The sequence below is a fragment of the Arachis duranensis genome, chromosome 8, assembly GCF_000817695.3.
Source record: "Arachis duranensis cultivar V14167 chromosome 8, aradu.V14167.gnm2.J7QH, whole genome shotgun sequence".
NCBI lineage: Eukaryota > Viridiplantae > Streptophyta > Magnoliopsida > Fabales > Fabaceae > Arachis > Arachis duranensis.
In genome coordinates this window covers 47,224,844-47,237,164 of record NC_029779.3, presented here as the reverse complement: position 1 = coordinate 47,237,164, position 12,321 = coordinate 47,224,844, and the positions used below count along the sequence as shown (strand labels likewise).

The 12,321-nt window shown below is 34.1% G+C and overlaps 2 protein-coding genes across 5 annotated transcripts; both read right to left on the bottom strand.

The window, feature by feature from the left end:
* Positions 1 to 1,610: 1,610 nt before the first annotated feature.
* On the bottom strand, positions 1,611 to 5,578 carry LOC107463378 (protein DYAD). Of its 4 annotated transcripts, XM_052253124.1 has the most exons (8): positions 5,496 to 5,578; positions 3,886 to 4,239; positions 3,428 to 3,811; positions 3,289 to 3,346; positions 3,113 to 3,202; positions 2,283 to 2,575; positions 2,042 to 2,129; positions 1,616 to 1,949 (listed from the first exon to the last, which is right to left on the bottom strand). In XM_052253124.1, the coding sequence occupies exons 2-8, from the start codon at positions 4,161 to 4,163 to the stop codon at positions 1,854 to 1,856; spliced, it is 1,287 nt and encodes a 428-aa protein (XP_052109084.1). In that variant the 5' UTR covers positions 4,164 to 4,239; positions 5,496 to 5,578; the 3' UTR covers positions 1,616 to 1,853. The 4 variants fall into 4 exon arrangements, with proteins under 4 accessions (XP_052109083.1, XP_015937647.1, XP_052109082.1 ...); XM_016082161.3 differs by having other exon boundaries at positions 1,613 to 2,129; XM_052253122.1 differs by having other exon boundaries at positions 1,613 to 2,129; positions 3,886 to 4,209; positions 5,496 to 5,565.
* A 2,445-nt stretch (positions 5,579 to 8,023) lies between these two features.
* Positions 8,024 to 11,698, bottom strand: LOC107463376 (protein DYAD). The gene is made up of 8 exons (XM_016082158.3): positions 11,490 to 11,698; positions 9,986 to 10,334; positions 9,521 to 9,904; positions 9,379 to 9,436; positions 9,213 to 9,296; positions 8,798 to 9,084; positions 8,510 to 8,624; positions 8,024 to 8,414 (listed from the first exon to the last, which is right to left on the bottom strand). Exons 2-8 carry the CDS (start codon positions 10,270 to 10,272, stop codon positions 8,319 to 8,321), a joined length of 1,311 nt encoding a protein of 436 aa, XP_015937644.1. The 5' UTR covers positions 10,273 to 10,334; positions 11,490 to 11,698; the 3' UTR covers positions 8,024 to 8,318.
* Between the last annotated feature and the right edge of the window lie 623 nt (positions 11,699 to 12,321).

The window sequence follows — 12,321 nt, the reverse complement described above, 5'->3', positions numbered from 1 at the left end:
CCTTCCGTCATCTCGTCCGCTGAGCTGGCTAACGTTAGGTGACATGTTCCATTAAGTGTTCTCGTGGCACAGTAACAAAACGACGCCATTTTGATTCAATGGCCTCCAAGTTTTGATACGACGTCGTTTAATGTCCAGGTCTTGATACAATCAACCTTCTATCTTCTTCAACCTTCCCAAAGTCGCATAGATCCTTAACCACTATCCCGGTGCTATAATTATCCACAACCTTACCAGTGCCACCATCTGTCACAAGCATTTATTCCTCATCTTTAACTCTAACCAATTCTTTCCTTGTGTCTTTTTTCTCACAAATTGAACCCCGTTTTATGTGCAGGGGTGACTTTGGAAGGTTGGGTCATGGCAATCACAGCGACTTGCTGATTCCTCATCCAATTACAGCATTACATGGTCTCAATTGGTAAAGCAAATTGCTTGTGGAAACAGTCATTGTTTAGCACTCACCACCATCTGTCACAAGTATTTCATCATACAGCTTACTTGCAACCTCAACGTTCCCCCTTTTGACCAAACAATTCAGCAACGAATTAGAAGCGACAACACCGGAAAAACAACCATGCACTTCCCACACTGTATAGAATAACCGTAGGGCAGCAACAACCATCCCAGAATCTCCGTAGGCTCGATTCAGAGAGTTTAAAGACTCATGGGTAGGCTTCAAGTTCCCAACTTTCATGCTGTTCAAAACCAGCTCAATCTCGAAGAACACACTGAATCTTGCCAAGAGCTTAAGAAGAGAGGAATAAACAAAGCCGTCGAGGGAACAAGAAAAGGATCTCGAGTTAGCTTAGTCGAAGAACTTCAAACCCAGCTCGGAGTTGTGTATTCGGTCTAGAACGAAATGGGCAACGTCCGAAACTAGAACCTCAGATTTTGCAAAGCGAGACTCGAGGGAGTCCTGCCAATGGGCATAGGTTGCCAGTATTTGAACGGCGTCAATAACGAGTGGGACTAAAGCGGGTCGGCGTAAAGGTGGTGACTTTAGGGCTGTTACGGGGTTTGATTCGAGCGAGGATGGCCTTTGACATTGGATTTTGAGTGTTATGGTGCCAATCATTTGTGAAAGACAAGCTCTCTTCTTGGAGCTGCTTGATTATAGACCGCGATTTATTTTAGGATTAGGGTTTATCATCTAAGGGACTGATTTGAACTGATTTGATTTATTTTAACGTACTTATCTTATCAACAATTCTAGCATACACGTAGGCATCATCCACCTAGGCAGTTAACGGAACACGTCACCCAATATTAGCCAGCAACGACGGAAGGACTAACATGGTCATGTCCGTCATCTTTTGAGGACAATTTTGATTAGCTTTATATTTCGGAGACTTATATGGAGATCGAGGTATCTTTCAGAAACGATTTTGAATATTAACTCTATCCGTAGGGGTATATGGTTCATTTCTAAAAGTTGATATTTAACATCTCATTTTACAAGTCCCAAAAAAAGATCTCATTTTAGAACATCGATCAATTGTCGTGGTGTGATATACGAAAAATTATGGACGTATTTTGATTTTTACATGATAAAATTCAATGCTGTCTTCTAATCCATATAGCCGACTCAACTAATGGTATAAGATTTTGTCGTTGTTTGCAGTCACACTAAATTTTTATTTATCATAATATTAAGTAGGCGAAGAAAATAGCCAATTTGATTGGTAACCCCACGAACATCAGAACCTCTTTGAAGGTAAGTGGTTAGCAAAATATTTGTGGAATCAAAATCTTAAAGCCGTACAATTTCTAAACTATAACAATTTTAAGTTCAACAAAGAATAACTATGCTCTTATAATCCTACCTTAGCTTTCATACATGGAATTGATCTCTATTTCATTGCCAGCAGACTAAATATAGCATTTGAGACCTCCAATAGCTGCTGCTCAATTCTTTCTCTCCATTTGAATATATCCTTATACATCTCCTGTGAGAAAAGATGATAAAAAATGAAAATATTCTGCTGAAAAACCATTTATAAACATTATTAAAGTGGCATGTACACACTATCAACATCACCTGAAACATCACCAACGAGTTGTCGAGCTCTGACTTCGAGTTAACAGTAGTAGATGAATCAGCGGTCACATTTGGTTGATCTTGTTTCCTGTGAATCAATTCCATCAAATTACTACCATTTTGAGAGGGAAAAAAAATTATCGAAAGCACAAGAACATGTCTTTTGGTTGGATAATTTTTCCAACTTGAAAGAGGGCGAGGACTCGGGGAACGGATTTTAAGAGTTTGACTTCATTGTTACCTCTTTGCGTAGGTTAGATCTTCACTAAGCTGCTGGATTGGCAGGGTAGAGTTAGGATCTTCATGTATGACCTCTTGTTGAACATTAAGCACCCCAGAACTCCTAATCCAAGGAGCAAATTTGTCTCCATGAATATGGTCTAGATTGGAACTCCCTATCCAATCTTTCCAGGTTTCTTGAGGACGAAAAGTTGGACATTCCTTTGAGTCTTTGAGATCGTTCAATTTATTTGTTATTTCTGCTAGCTGTTGCTCAACTTTAGTTTTCCAAACCACTAAATCACCATACTTGCCCTTTCAATACAATACACAACACTGCAGTAAGCCAGAAATCACATGGACAAACAATCCAAAATTGAACTCACTGAACAAAACACGAGGCCCATTAAATCTTAATGGATCTAAAGTACTTAAACATGTTTAGCTGAAGTAAGTTGAGAGTCTTAATTAACATACGATAAATAATTTTAAATTAATGTCACTATTGGTAATATTATTTTTTAAAGGAAAAAAAAATTGAAACACAAAAATATAAATAATTAATTAATACAGGATAGAGAAGAGTCGCTTGTGTTACAAATCTCACAATAAAATATTAGTTGAGCAAAAAAAAAAAAAGTAGCATGCAAAGGAAAAACTCAACTCCTCATAAAGAAATTGAATGTAAAAGCACGTCCCTCTTGCTTTAGAGTATTGAGGAGTGTATATGTTCAACATTAACTTCATAAACCTTAATAATAATATGTTATGAGCAACGAAGAAAGATAAAAAATAAATAAGGAAAAATCTGTCTCCTTGTGTGATAGCGCAACCAACTATGCAATTAGTTACCTGGACATCCTTCAGAGAAGCCATGATTTCCTTTACATGACGATCAATCACAACTTTCCACTTCACAAATCCCTTGCGAATCTCTTGAAACTGAATCACAACACATAAGCAACGTAACACCATGAAGTGATTTATAAAAGAGTAAATCATTGGACACCAAATTATTCAACATTTACCTGTATTAAACTGGTTTCAGTTTTTTGTTGCTGCTCAGCAATGAGCTCCTGCATACATCTGCAACAATAAAAATCACTAACGAAAATAAAGTAGCTAACATGCAAAAGTATTTTAAAATTAAGTTTCCAAGTTTTATACTTCTTCAGTTGGGCCATTTCTATTTTAAGAAGTTTCAGTTCATCAGATGAATCAGAAGCCGAAGAGGAGGTACAGCCTTCCAAAGATTCGGATGGTGGCATCCTGTAAGAAAGCTGCAACTGTTCCTTTTGGGGGATCTTGTCTAAGTCAGCACTCTCCAACCAATACTCCATGATTCTGTTGGTATTGAAGCACCTACGGAACCGCTCAGTCCCACCAGGTGCCACTTTACCGTCAATGTGTTTCAGCAAGTGGTCTAACAGTCCAGTATCACTAATGTGCTTTCGAGCAGCCATTCTTAATGCAGGTCGAGTTATTGGATGTTCAAAAGTAGCACCTTCAGCCTTTAAAATCTCCCACATTCTTTGCTCAGCCACTCTATACCTAAATTACATAACTGCATTAACTTAGTATACATTGTTATTGAACACAATAAAAATAATACCATATTTTCATACCTCTGGGATGTCCATCTATTCTTACTTTCATAGTTGTGAGTCTTAAGCTTGCTAATACTTTGCCTCTGACATGACTCCTTCACCTCCCTAAGCTCACTAAGGCTAAGTCGCTTCCTTTTCTTAATTTCTGGCAAAATTTTATTGTTAATAATTTCTTCTTCTTCTTCATCATTCAGTAACTCATCCTCGCAAGTATCAAGAGAACTTTGACTTTCATATCCCTCATCCTCATGCTGAACAGTGAACATCATTCGATGACGAACACCCAATCGTTCCATCTTAACAGCTATCAATTAAACCATCCTTCGCCAGATCAGTATATTGCTAAAAATATGGATCTTGAGATCAGTAAATCTGCATTAGGATTAGAAACATAATAATAATTAAACAAACCTAAAAGTTCTGTTCAGTAATACATCAGGTGATATAGGTTAATTTAATTTAAGATTTCATGTTATGAATCTAAGATACTGCAACATGGCATCATTTCTTACAAGTTAAATAAATCTGGCTAGTACCAAATGATGACCACATTAACTCATTGTTTTGTATTATATCCAAAAATATTATGCGTTAAACCAAATAGTTCTTAAGATTCCAAAGGATTCCAATTTAGGGGAGATTTCTTAAGGGTGGAAATAGTTCTATTCCAAAAGGTTCCTCAGTTACAACTCCAATTCCCTAATCTTAGTTCTTAAGCGCAAGTATCAGTACTATTCTGTGTGTATACATTATGCACATTAGAGAAAACACTGAACTACCAAAATTTTGTTCATAACAAAACAATAGTACACAAATAGATGGCCACCAACTTGACATATTGGCTAAATTATTCGTATAACTAAGAACGTTAAATTAAAAGATGTCATAATAGTAGACATCACTCAACACTCATCAGTCATCAAAATGCTTGCTCATAATAAATAAAAATTTCAAACACAATAGATAAGTGAATGGTGAGAATGAAACATGACGCAAACAAGATAAGCATTGTTCAACTAAAAAAAACCGGATCAAGCATGAGCATTTTAACATGATTGAGTCAACAAAATAGGATCTGCTACCTTCAACAAAATTGAAACGGACACAGCCATTTTCAGTATATTTACAAATCATTCTCGCCAACCTAAGTACATTTCAACGAAGAAAACAGTAAATAAAGCAAAGCATACATCCCATACCTTAAGTAACACGACCAAAACACACAGAACAAGATCACGGTGACGAAGCACTTAAGCAAAACGCAAAACAAGGTAACAAACCCTAAAATCAATATCTCTCACTCTACCAAAGTTTCTCAGGCATCAACAACAACCAAACCAAACATTAAACTGATAAGAAAAAATCAGCAGGACGGACTAATGATTAAACAAGGTTAATCTTCACAGGTAAACAAAGAAATGCAATGCAACAAAAGCTTATGCAGCTGAAAAAAGAAGGAATAAGAAAATGTAGCCGATTCACACAAAATGCGACAAGTTCATTGCATCGGAACACGGATATCCCCCAAATTTATTGGAATAAACACATCTAAAAACCTAATACAGTAAGGCACGAAACGTGAATCGAAGAAAAAATAGTGGCAGCGAACATAAAAGTAAGAACCCTACCAATCGGTGCAGGAAGCGAAGAGAGAAAGAGAAAATGGTGAAGCTTTTTTTTTGTAAGTTTCAATAATAGCACCAAAAAAAAGTTTCAATAATCTTTTAACATATTATTATTATTATTATTATTATTATTATTATTATTATTATTATTATTATTATGCTGCGTTAACATATTCGAAGGGAAAAAAAATATTTTATATTATAATATTGTGCTTATTCTTAAACATACTTTAAATAAAGAGTGTTATAGTTTTTATTAATTAAATAAATATTAATTTTTTATTTATTATATTTTATCCTAATAGTTCATATTTAAATTTTAGTATTTTGAAGTTAAAATATTTTATTTTTTATTTTTATCATTTTTAATAATATGTTAATTTTCAAAATGCACTTAACTCTATTTTTTTCAATGCATAATTACATTCACCATAATATTGTAGAATTTCCTCTGTGAAGATCTAAAATTTAAAATCAAACTATAGTTCAATGTAAAGAATAATTTTTTAAATTTAGTTCTAGTGTATATTTTGAATCTCTTAAAACTTACTTAAGGAATAAATAAACTACCCACTCAATGAACTTAAGTTAGGTACTTTAGCTAAGTAATCTTTTAATTTGGAATATATAAAAAAATTCTTAAATAATATAATTACAAAAATAAGTACAAAATAATTGTTTATACTACTTTAATATTTTATACTTATGATCAACTGTTAAAATCAATAGAATTATTACAATTCAAAAACATAAGCTTGTATTTATAATCCTTACTTCAAAACAATGCTTTCGCTTGTAAACTATTTTTTAGCTTAAAATTATTAATTGTAATTATAATGAAGTTAATATTCAATTTGGTCTCTGAAATTTAAGGTTGGATTTTAAATTGACTTTTAAAATTACAATTGACTCAATGCATAAAATTTACAATAGTTAAAACTCACTTGGAAAGCTTCAAAAGTAATTCTTTTGAGCTTTTGACTTATAAAAAGTAGGAGTATTAATGTTTGATGCAATTTTTAAAATTAAATTGTAATTTTCTAAGAAACTATTTAAGAACTTATAGAAAAATAAAAAAATGACTTCTCTCATAATAAAAAACGTTTTATCGCATTTCTTTTAAAATAAACATTTTTAAAACAAAAAACTCAAACACAAAATAACTTATTTATAAATTACTTTTAATATAAATATTTATTATTTAAACTATATTTTTAAAAAAAAAATTAATTAAACTGTCTACCCAAATTAAACCTTACTCATATTAGCCCCCAAAGGAGAAGGAGAACACAAAAACCGTTTCACATCATTAAAATGTGTATATTCAAGCTCCACTAATAAAATTTATTTATTAAATTTAGACCAACTTAATTAAATTTAATTATAAAAAAAACTTGAATATATAACATAAAAAAAAATGTCTATTTGAAAGCTTCTATTCTACTGTTCTTTGCTTCTCTCTCAATCTTATTGGCTTTATTGCTTCAATTTCTGATGGAGCTTCAACATAGGAAATATGAATACATTAATCTCCTATGCATTTGTCAACGTCGTTAAGTCTTGTCTAGATGTCCAATAATAATAATGAGTCTAGCTAATAATATTAAAACTACTAATAAAAAAATTTATTATAAAAAATTGTACAAAATTTAATTTTCAATGCAATTATTGTACATCTATTAAAAAAATATTTAAAATTTGTTCACATACAATTTTTTTTATATTTAGTCAAAATATGTCAAATCATCTAATATGTAAATTTTTATACTAATAATAATCTTAATTTATGCCTTAAGAAGACATGATAGCTAGATCCCAATAATAATAATAACAATAACTAATAATTCCAACGATACGTCCATGTTGTGCCTTAATTAGATTATTGCCAATAATGATTACATTAACATCAGAGAAAAATAGCTATGGAGAAAAATGGAACAAAAATTATCTCAAACTGATTATTTATTATATAATTAGATTAAATGAGGGAATGGAAATCTAAATACAGGAGAAGGAAAAAAAAAAATCTTCCTTCTTCAAGCGTCGTCTAAGCAAATACCTTCAAAAGATCGTGACACAACACAAACACAACATCCAATGTTGAAAAAATGGGGAGGGGATTAGGGGAATAGTTAATAAAAATGTAAACTGATGTTGACAATTCCTGGCAGAAAGGTTAGTTATGTAAGAACCATATTTATTTTTTAATTTTAAACTTAAACATTAATTCAAACACTTTTCAATAATAACAAAATTTTCATTTACCTTTAATTTTTTAAAATGCAGAAACATACTTTCTTCCATCACTCATTCTATTGATAGAAGCAGGGGAGTTGAGCAAAGAATTATGGGCAAATTAAAATTAAGAGTACAAATATGTGATCAGCGATACTATAGAAACTGTATATATAAATATGAGACAACTTGTCCCTCAAATATCTGAAGTACAAGTTTTGAAGAAAGATCGTTGTAGTAGCTAATTAGTTAAATACGGTAAACCCTAAACTAAACTAAAGAAATTGGCATAATCATTAATCAAGTCAATAAGAAAACAGTAACATTAAAATAGAAGCTCCAATGAGTACCCTATCTAGATTGATTACCCTAATGCAAAATGCCAATAAAATTTCAATGATTTGCAGCTCGTTAAGCATGTGAGAGTGAGACCTAGAACCTCTTCTATTAACTTTGGAGGTTTAGCAAAGATTTTTCAGGATCAGATTGTTAATGCTGTACAATTTCTAAACTCTACCATTTTTCACAGTGGAGGAAAAAAACATATGGACGAGGTGGTTATAATCCTATCCTAGGCTTTGAAAATGATGTCTACTTCATTGCCAGCATACCGTATACAGTGTTTGATAACTCCATCATCTGCTTATCAATTTGTTCTTTCCATTTGAATATATCCATGTACATCTCCTGAGGGGGAAGATTATAAAATAATCATGAATATATACTACTGAAAAAAAATCAAAAATTTATTTAATATTTTAGCAGAATGTACGGACCATCACCTGAAACATCATCATTGAGTTGTCATGGTCTGACTTAGAATTAACAGTCGTAGACGAGTCAGGGGTCACATTAGGAGGATCTTCTTGTTTGAAAGGCACCACCTCCAGCAAATCACTAATGTTTTGGAAGCCAGAAAATGAGGAATACATAGGTGAAAAAACACTTTGGTACAGTTCAATTTTTTTTCCCACCCAAAGTTGGGCAAGGTGAGAGTGGGAGGGGACTGGAGTTTGAATTCAAATAAAGAGGCTTGTTTCATTATTTATAAAAATTGACTAAAGTATTACCTCCGCTTGTTAACCAATCCTTCGCTAAGTAAGTGCGTCGGGAGGGATGTGTTGGGGTCATCAAGTACCATCTCTGGTGGAACATTAAGCAGCTCAGAACTTCCAATCCAAGTTGCAAATTCATCTTCCGGTAGGTTAGTATTTTCTATCCAATCTTTCCACCTGTCTGAAGGAGAACTAGGGGGAACACATTCCCTTGATGCTTTGAGATCACTCAATTTATTTGTTATTTCGGCAAACTGTTGCTCAACTTTAGTTTTCCAAATTGTAAATTCACCATACTTGCCCTGAATATATATGAATTCATCAAAGTGCAAAAATGTAAAACTCAAATATGACAGATGTTCAACATACATGTTTCTCATTGAATCCTATTAAACAGGCTGAAAACTGGAGGTGATACACAATTAGTTACCTGCACACCCTTCAGAGATGCCATGATTTCAGTAAGGTGATGATCAATACCAGATCTCCACTTCACCAATTCCTTGTGAGACTCCTGAAAATGATGTTCAATAAGAACTACACAACGTGATATGAGAGATGCAAATCAAAGAGCTTTTAAATTATTAAATATTTACCTCCATGAGACTAACTTCACTTTTCGGTTGCTGCTTGGCAATGAGCTGCTGCATATCTCTGTTGTGCAAATAAAATCATTAAAGAAAATATAATAGCAACTAGAGAAAAATATTTTGGGATTTCAGTTTCCAAGTCCTATACTTCTTCAGTTGGGCCATTTCCATTTTAAGTAGTTTCAATTCATCGGACGAATCAGTCTTCTGAGAAGGGGCACTGCCAGCCCTAATTGCTAGCGGTGGTATCCAGTAAGGATCCTGCACCCCTGCCAGCTGGCGGACATCATCCAAGTCAGCACTTTCCAACCAATACTCCATGATTCCTTTGGTGTTGAACCATCTTCGGAAGCGCTCAGTACCTCCAGGTGCCACTTTACCATCAATGTGCTTCAATAAGTGGTCCAAGAGTCCAGTATCGCCAATGTGCTTACGTGCTGCCATTCTTAATGCAGGTCGGGTTATTGGCTTTTCAAAAGTTGCACCTTCAGCTTTTAACACCTCCCACATACTTTGCTCAGCCAATTTATACCTGAGTTACGTAACTGCATCAAAACTTAATATATCTTGCTAATAAAAGCACACAACAGAAAAGATTATTGTCTTCTTTTACCTCTCAGTTGACCATCTATCCTTACTGTCAGGCTTTTTTGTCTTAAGCTTGCGACTACTTTGCCTCCCACATGGCTCCTCTTTTACCTCTCTGAGCTGACTAAGGCTAATTCGCTTCCTCTTCTTAGTTTCTGGCAAAAATAACGACTCAGTATTAATGATTTTTTCTTCTCCTTCTTCATCATTAGATTCCTCTTCCTTAGGGAAGTCGGGAAGCTGACTTTCATATCCCTCATCATCGTGCTGACCCATGAATGGCAATCGATGACGAACACCCCACTGTGCCATCTCACTAGGTATCAGTTAAACTATCTCAATTGTTCTGTTAGGCCCCTCGGAAGTTCTGTACACTGCATATGCACATAAATGTTGATTTCAGAGAAAGGATTGAGTGAGTGTTCGTCCATGAAATAAACAAAGGAAAAACAAATACATTCTGACCAACTTGCTATCATGCCTATTCTTAACTACATGTTCCTGACCTGAGGAACATTGAACTACTGCAAAGGCAACCATCAGCATGATTACGTGTTACATTAGGCATAAAATTTGCATCAGGACGATAATTTTTGTAAATTAATCACCTCGGCCAAAAGAGAAGTTTTAGCCCTGAGATTCTATACGAGACATATGGGAAGTGGGATCAGATCGTCTCATCATCACCCCCATAATGACCTCATTCCATAATGATCGATAGGCATCAATGTTGACCATCTAATACCCTGACAGCACCGGATATGACGAGCGGCAAACAAATAATAGGGAATTTTATCAACATAAAGTCATAAAAACGGTCAACAGTGATGATTAAAAAAAACCTGATCAACAACCAGCATTTAACAGTGACAGGTTTTCATTTAAGTCGATCCTCACAACAATTTTTCGCTAGCAATATAAATCATGCTCACAATTCACAAACCTTAAAACAAAGAAACCCCGGAAAGCAAAGCATACCCAGTAGCCCATACCTTAAGTAACACTAACTTTCCACTGAAGAAGAACAACAGGTTTCTTGACACACAAGGTTGCCCCAACCAGCTTCCATAACTGTTAAATTACGCATCCGAAACCAAAAGAGCAGGTGAACAAACCCTAACTCAAGATCTATCAACTCCATCCCAATCTAGCACACATTCCCTAACAACCAAATCAAACGGTAAAAAGATTCAAGGGTTCAGCAAAACCCCACTCTAAGTTCTAAAGTTTAAGAAACAAAATTTACCTACACAAAAGTCCAAAACACATTGGCATCAACATCAAATCTCAGAAGTCAGAACACAAATCCACATAAAAAAAAAAAGAACTTGAAAAGAAAAAGTAGGAAAATAGAATTTCGGATTCAAACACAATGCAACGAGTTAACTGCATCGGAACACCGAAAACCCCCAAATCCAAACACCCAATCACGAATATCAGATGTTTAAAACCAAAAGAAAACCTAACAATCGAAATCACACAACGTGAAATCAAAATAGAAAACAAAAGATGAGAAAGAGAAACCCTACCAATCGGTGCATCAACGAAACGTTGAAGCTCAGAGAGAGAGAGAGAGAGCGACAGTGTCCAAGTAAACGAAACGAAACGAAAGAAACCCCAATTGTTGTTGCAGCCGCTGCTACAAATAATAACGTTTGGAGAAAACGAATCCTCTTTCTCTTTATTGTGTCATTGTTTTTAAGGTTTTTTTTTTTTTCTTGTGGGTTTTTTGGGGTTTTCACTTTTCAGAGAGTTTTCACACTTACTCTTTTTCTTTTCTTTTTTTTTTTTCTCACTCTCTCTCACTCTCTCTGGCTCCCTTTTAAATAAATACCGAAACTAAACCCTAACCGCCAAAACCCCACAAAAGCTTGAAATCATTAATCAGCACTGAGTGTGGGGTCCACTTGCTTTGGACTCTTGTTAATGGCGTGTGGCGTTTCCGCAGAAAATTTTATTTTATTTATAGTAAAAGCCCTTTTCCTTCGCCAAAATTGCGAAACGGTGCCGCATTCGCCTGCGGTGCGCTCTCTCCTTTTTGATTTTTCACATTTCGAGAGGATCCGTAGAGTTGAGTTTATTCTATTTCAATTTTTCAACGTGGATTTCATTATTATTATCCTGACTAAAATTAGTTATAAATAATTATTACTTGGTATTTGATTAAGAATTTATATAAAATAATATTACTTTTGCATGACAAAAACAATAAAATTGTTTATTTCTTATGTAAAATTACGAGTTATATACTTTATTATACATAATAAAGTTTAATACCACAAGTTTTATGAGTAAATGTATATACGAATTATAACACGTGGGTTGGGTTAGCCTGTTTTAACTTTTAACTCGATAAATGAT

Excerpts from the sequence above, each read along its gene's own strand:
- LOC107463378 (XM_016082161.3), bottom strand. The coding sequence starts at position 4,163 with ATGGAACGATTGGGTGTTCGTCATCGAATGATGTTCACTGTTCAGCAT. Across the intron at positions 3,203-3,288 it reads CTGAAACCAGTTTAATACAG|TTTCAAGAGATTCGCAAGGG; the intron begins GTAAATGTTGAA and ends GTTGTGATTCAG. Across the intron at positions 2,130-2,282 it reads GATCTAACCTACGCAAAGAG|GAAACAAGATCAACCAAATG; the intron begins GTAACAATGAAG and ends ATTGATTCACAG.
- LOC107463376 (XM_016082158.3), bottom strand. The coding sequence starts at position 10,272 with ATGGCACAGTGGGGTGTTCGTCATCGATTGCCATTCATGGGTCAGCAC. Across the intron at positions 9,905-9,985 it reads GATAGATGGTCAACTGAGAG|GTATAAATTGGCTGAGCAAA; the intron begins GTAAAAGAAGAC and ends TACGTAACTCAG. Across the intron at positions 8,415-8,509 it reads ACTCAATGATGATGTTTCAG|GAGATGTACATGGATATATT; the intron begins GTGATGGTCCGT and ends CTTCCCCCTCAG.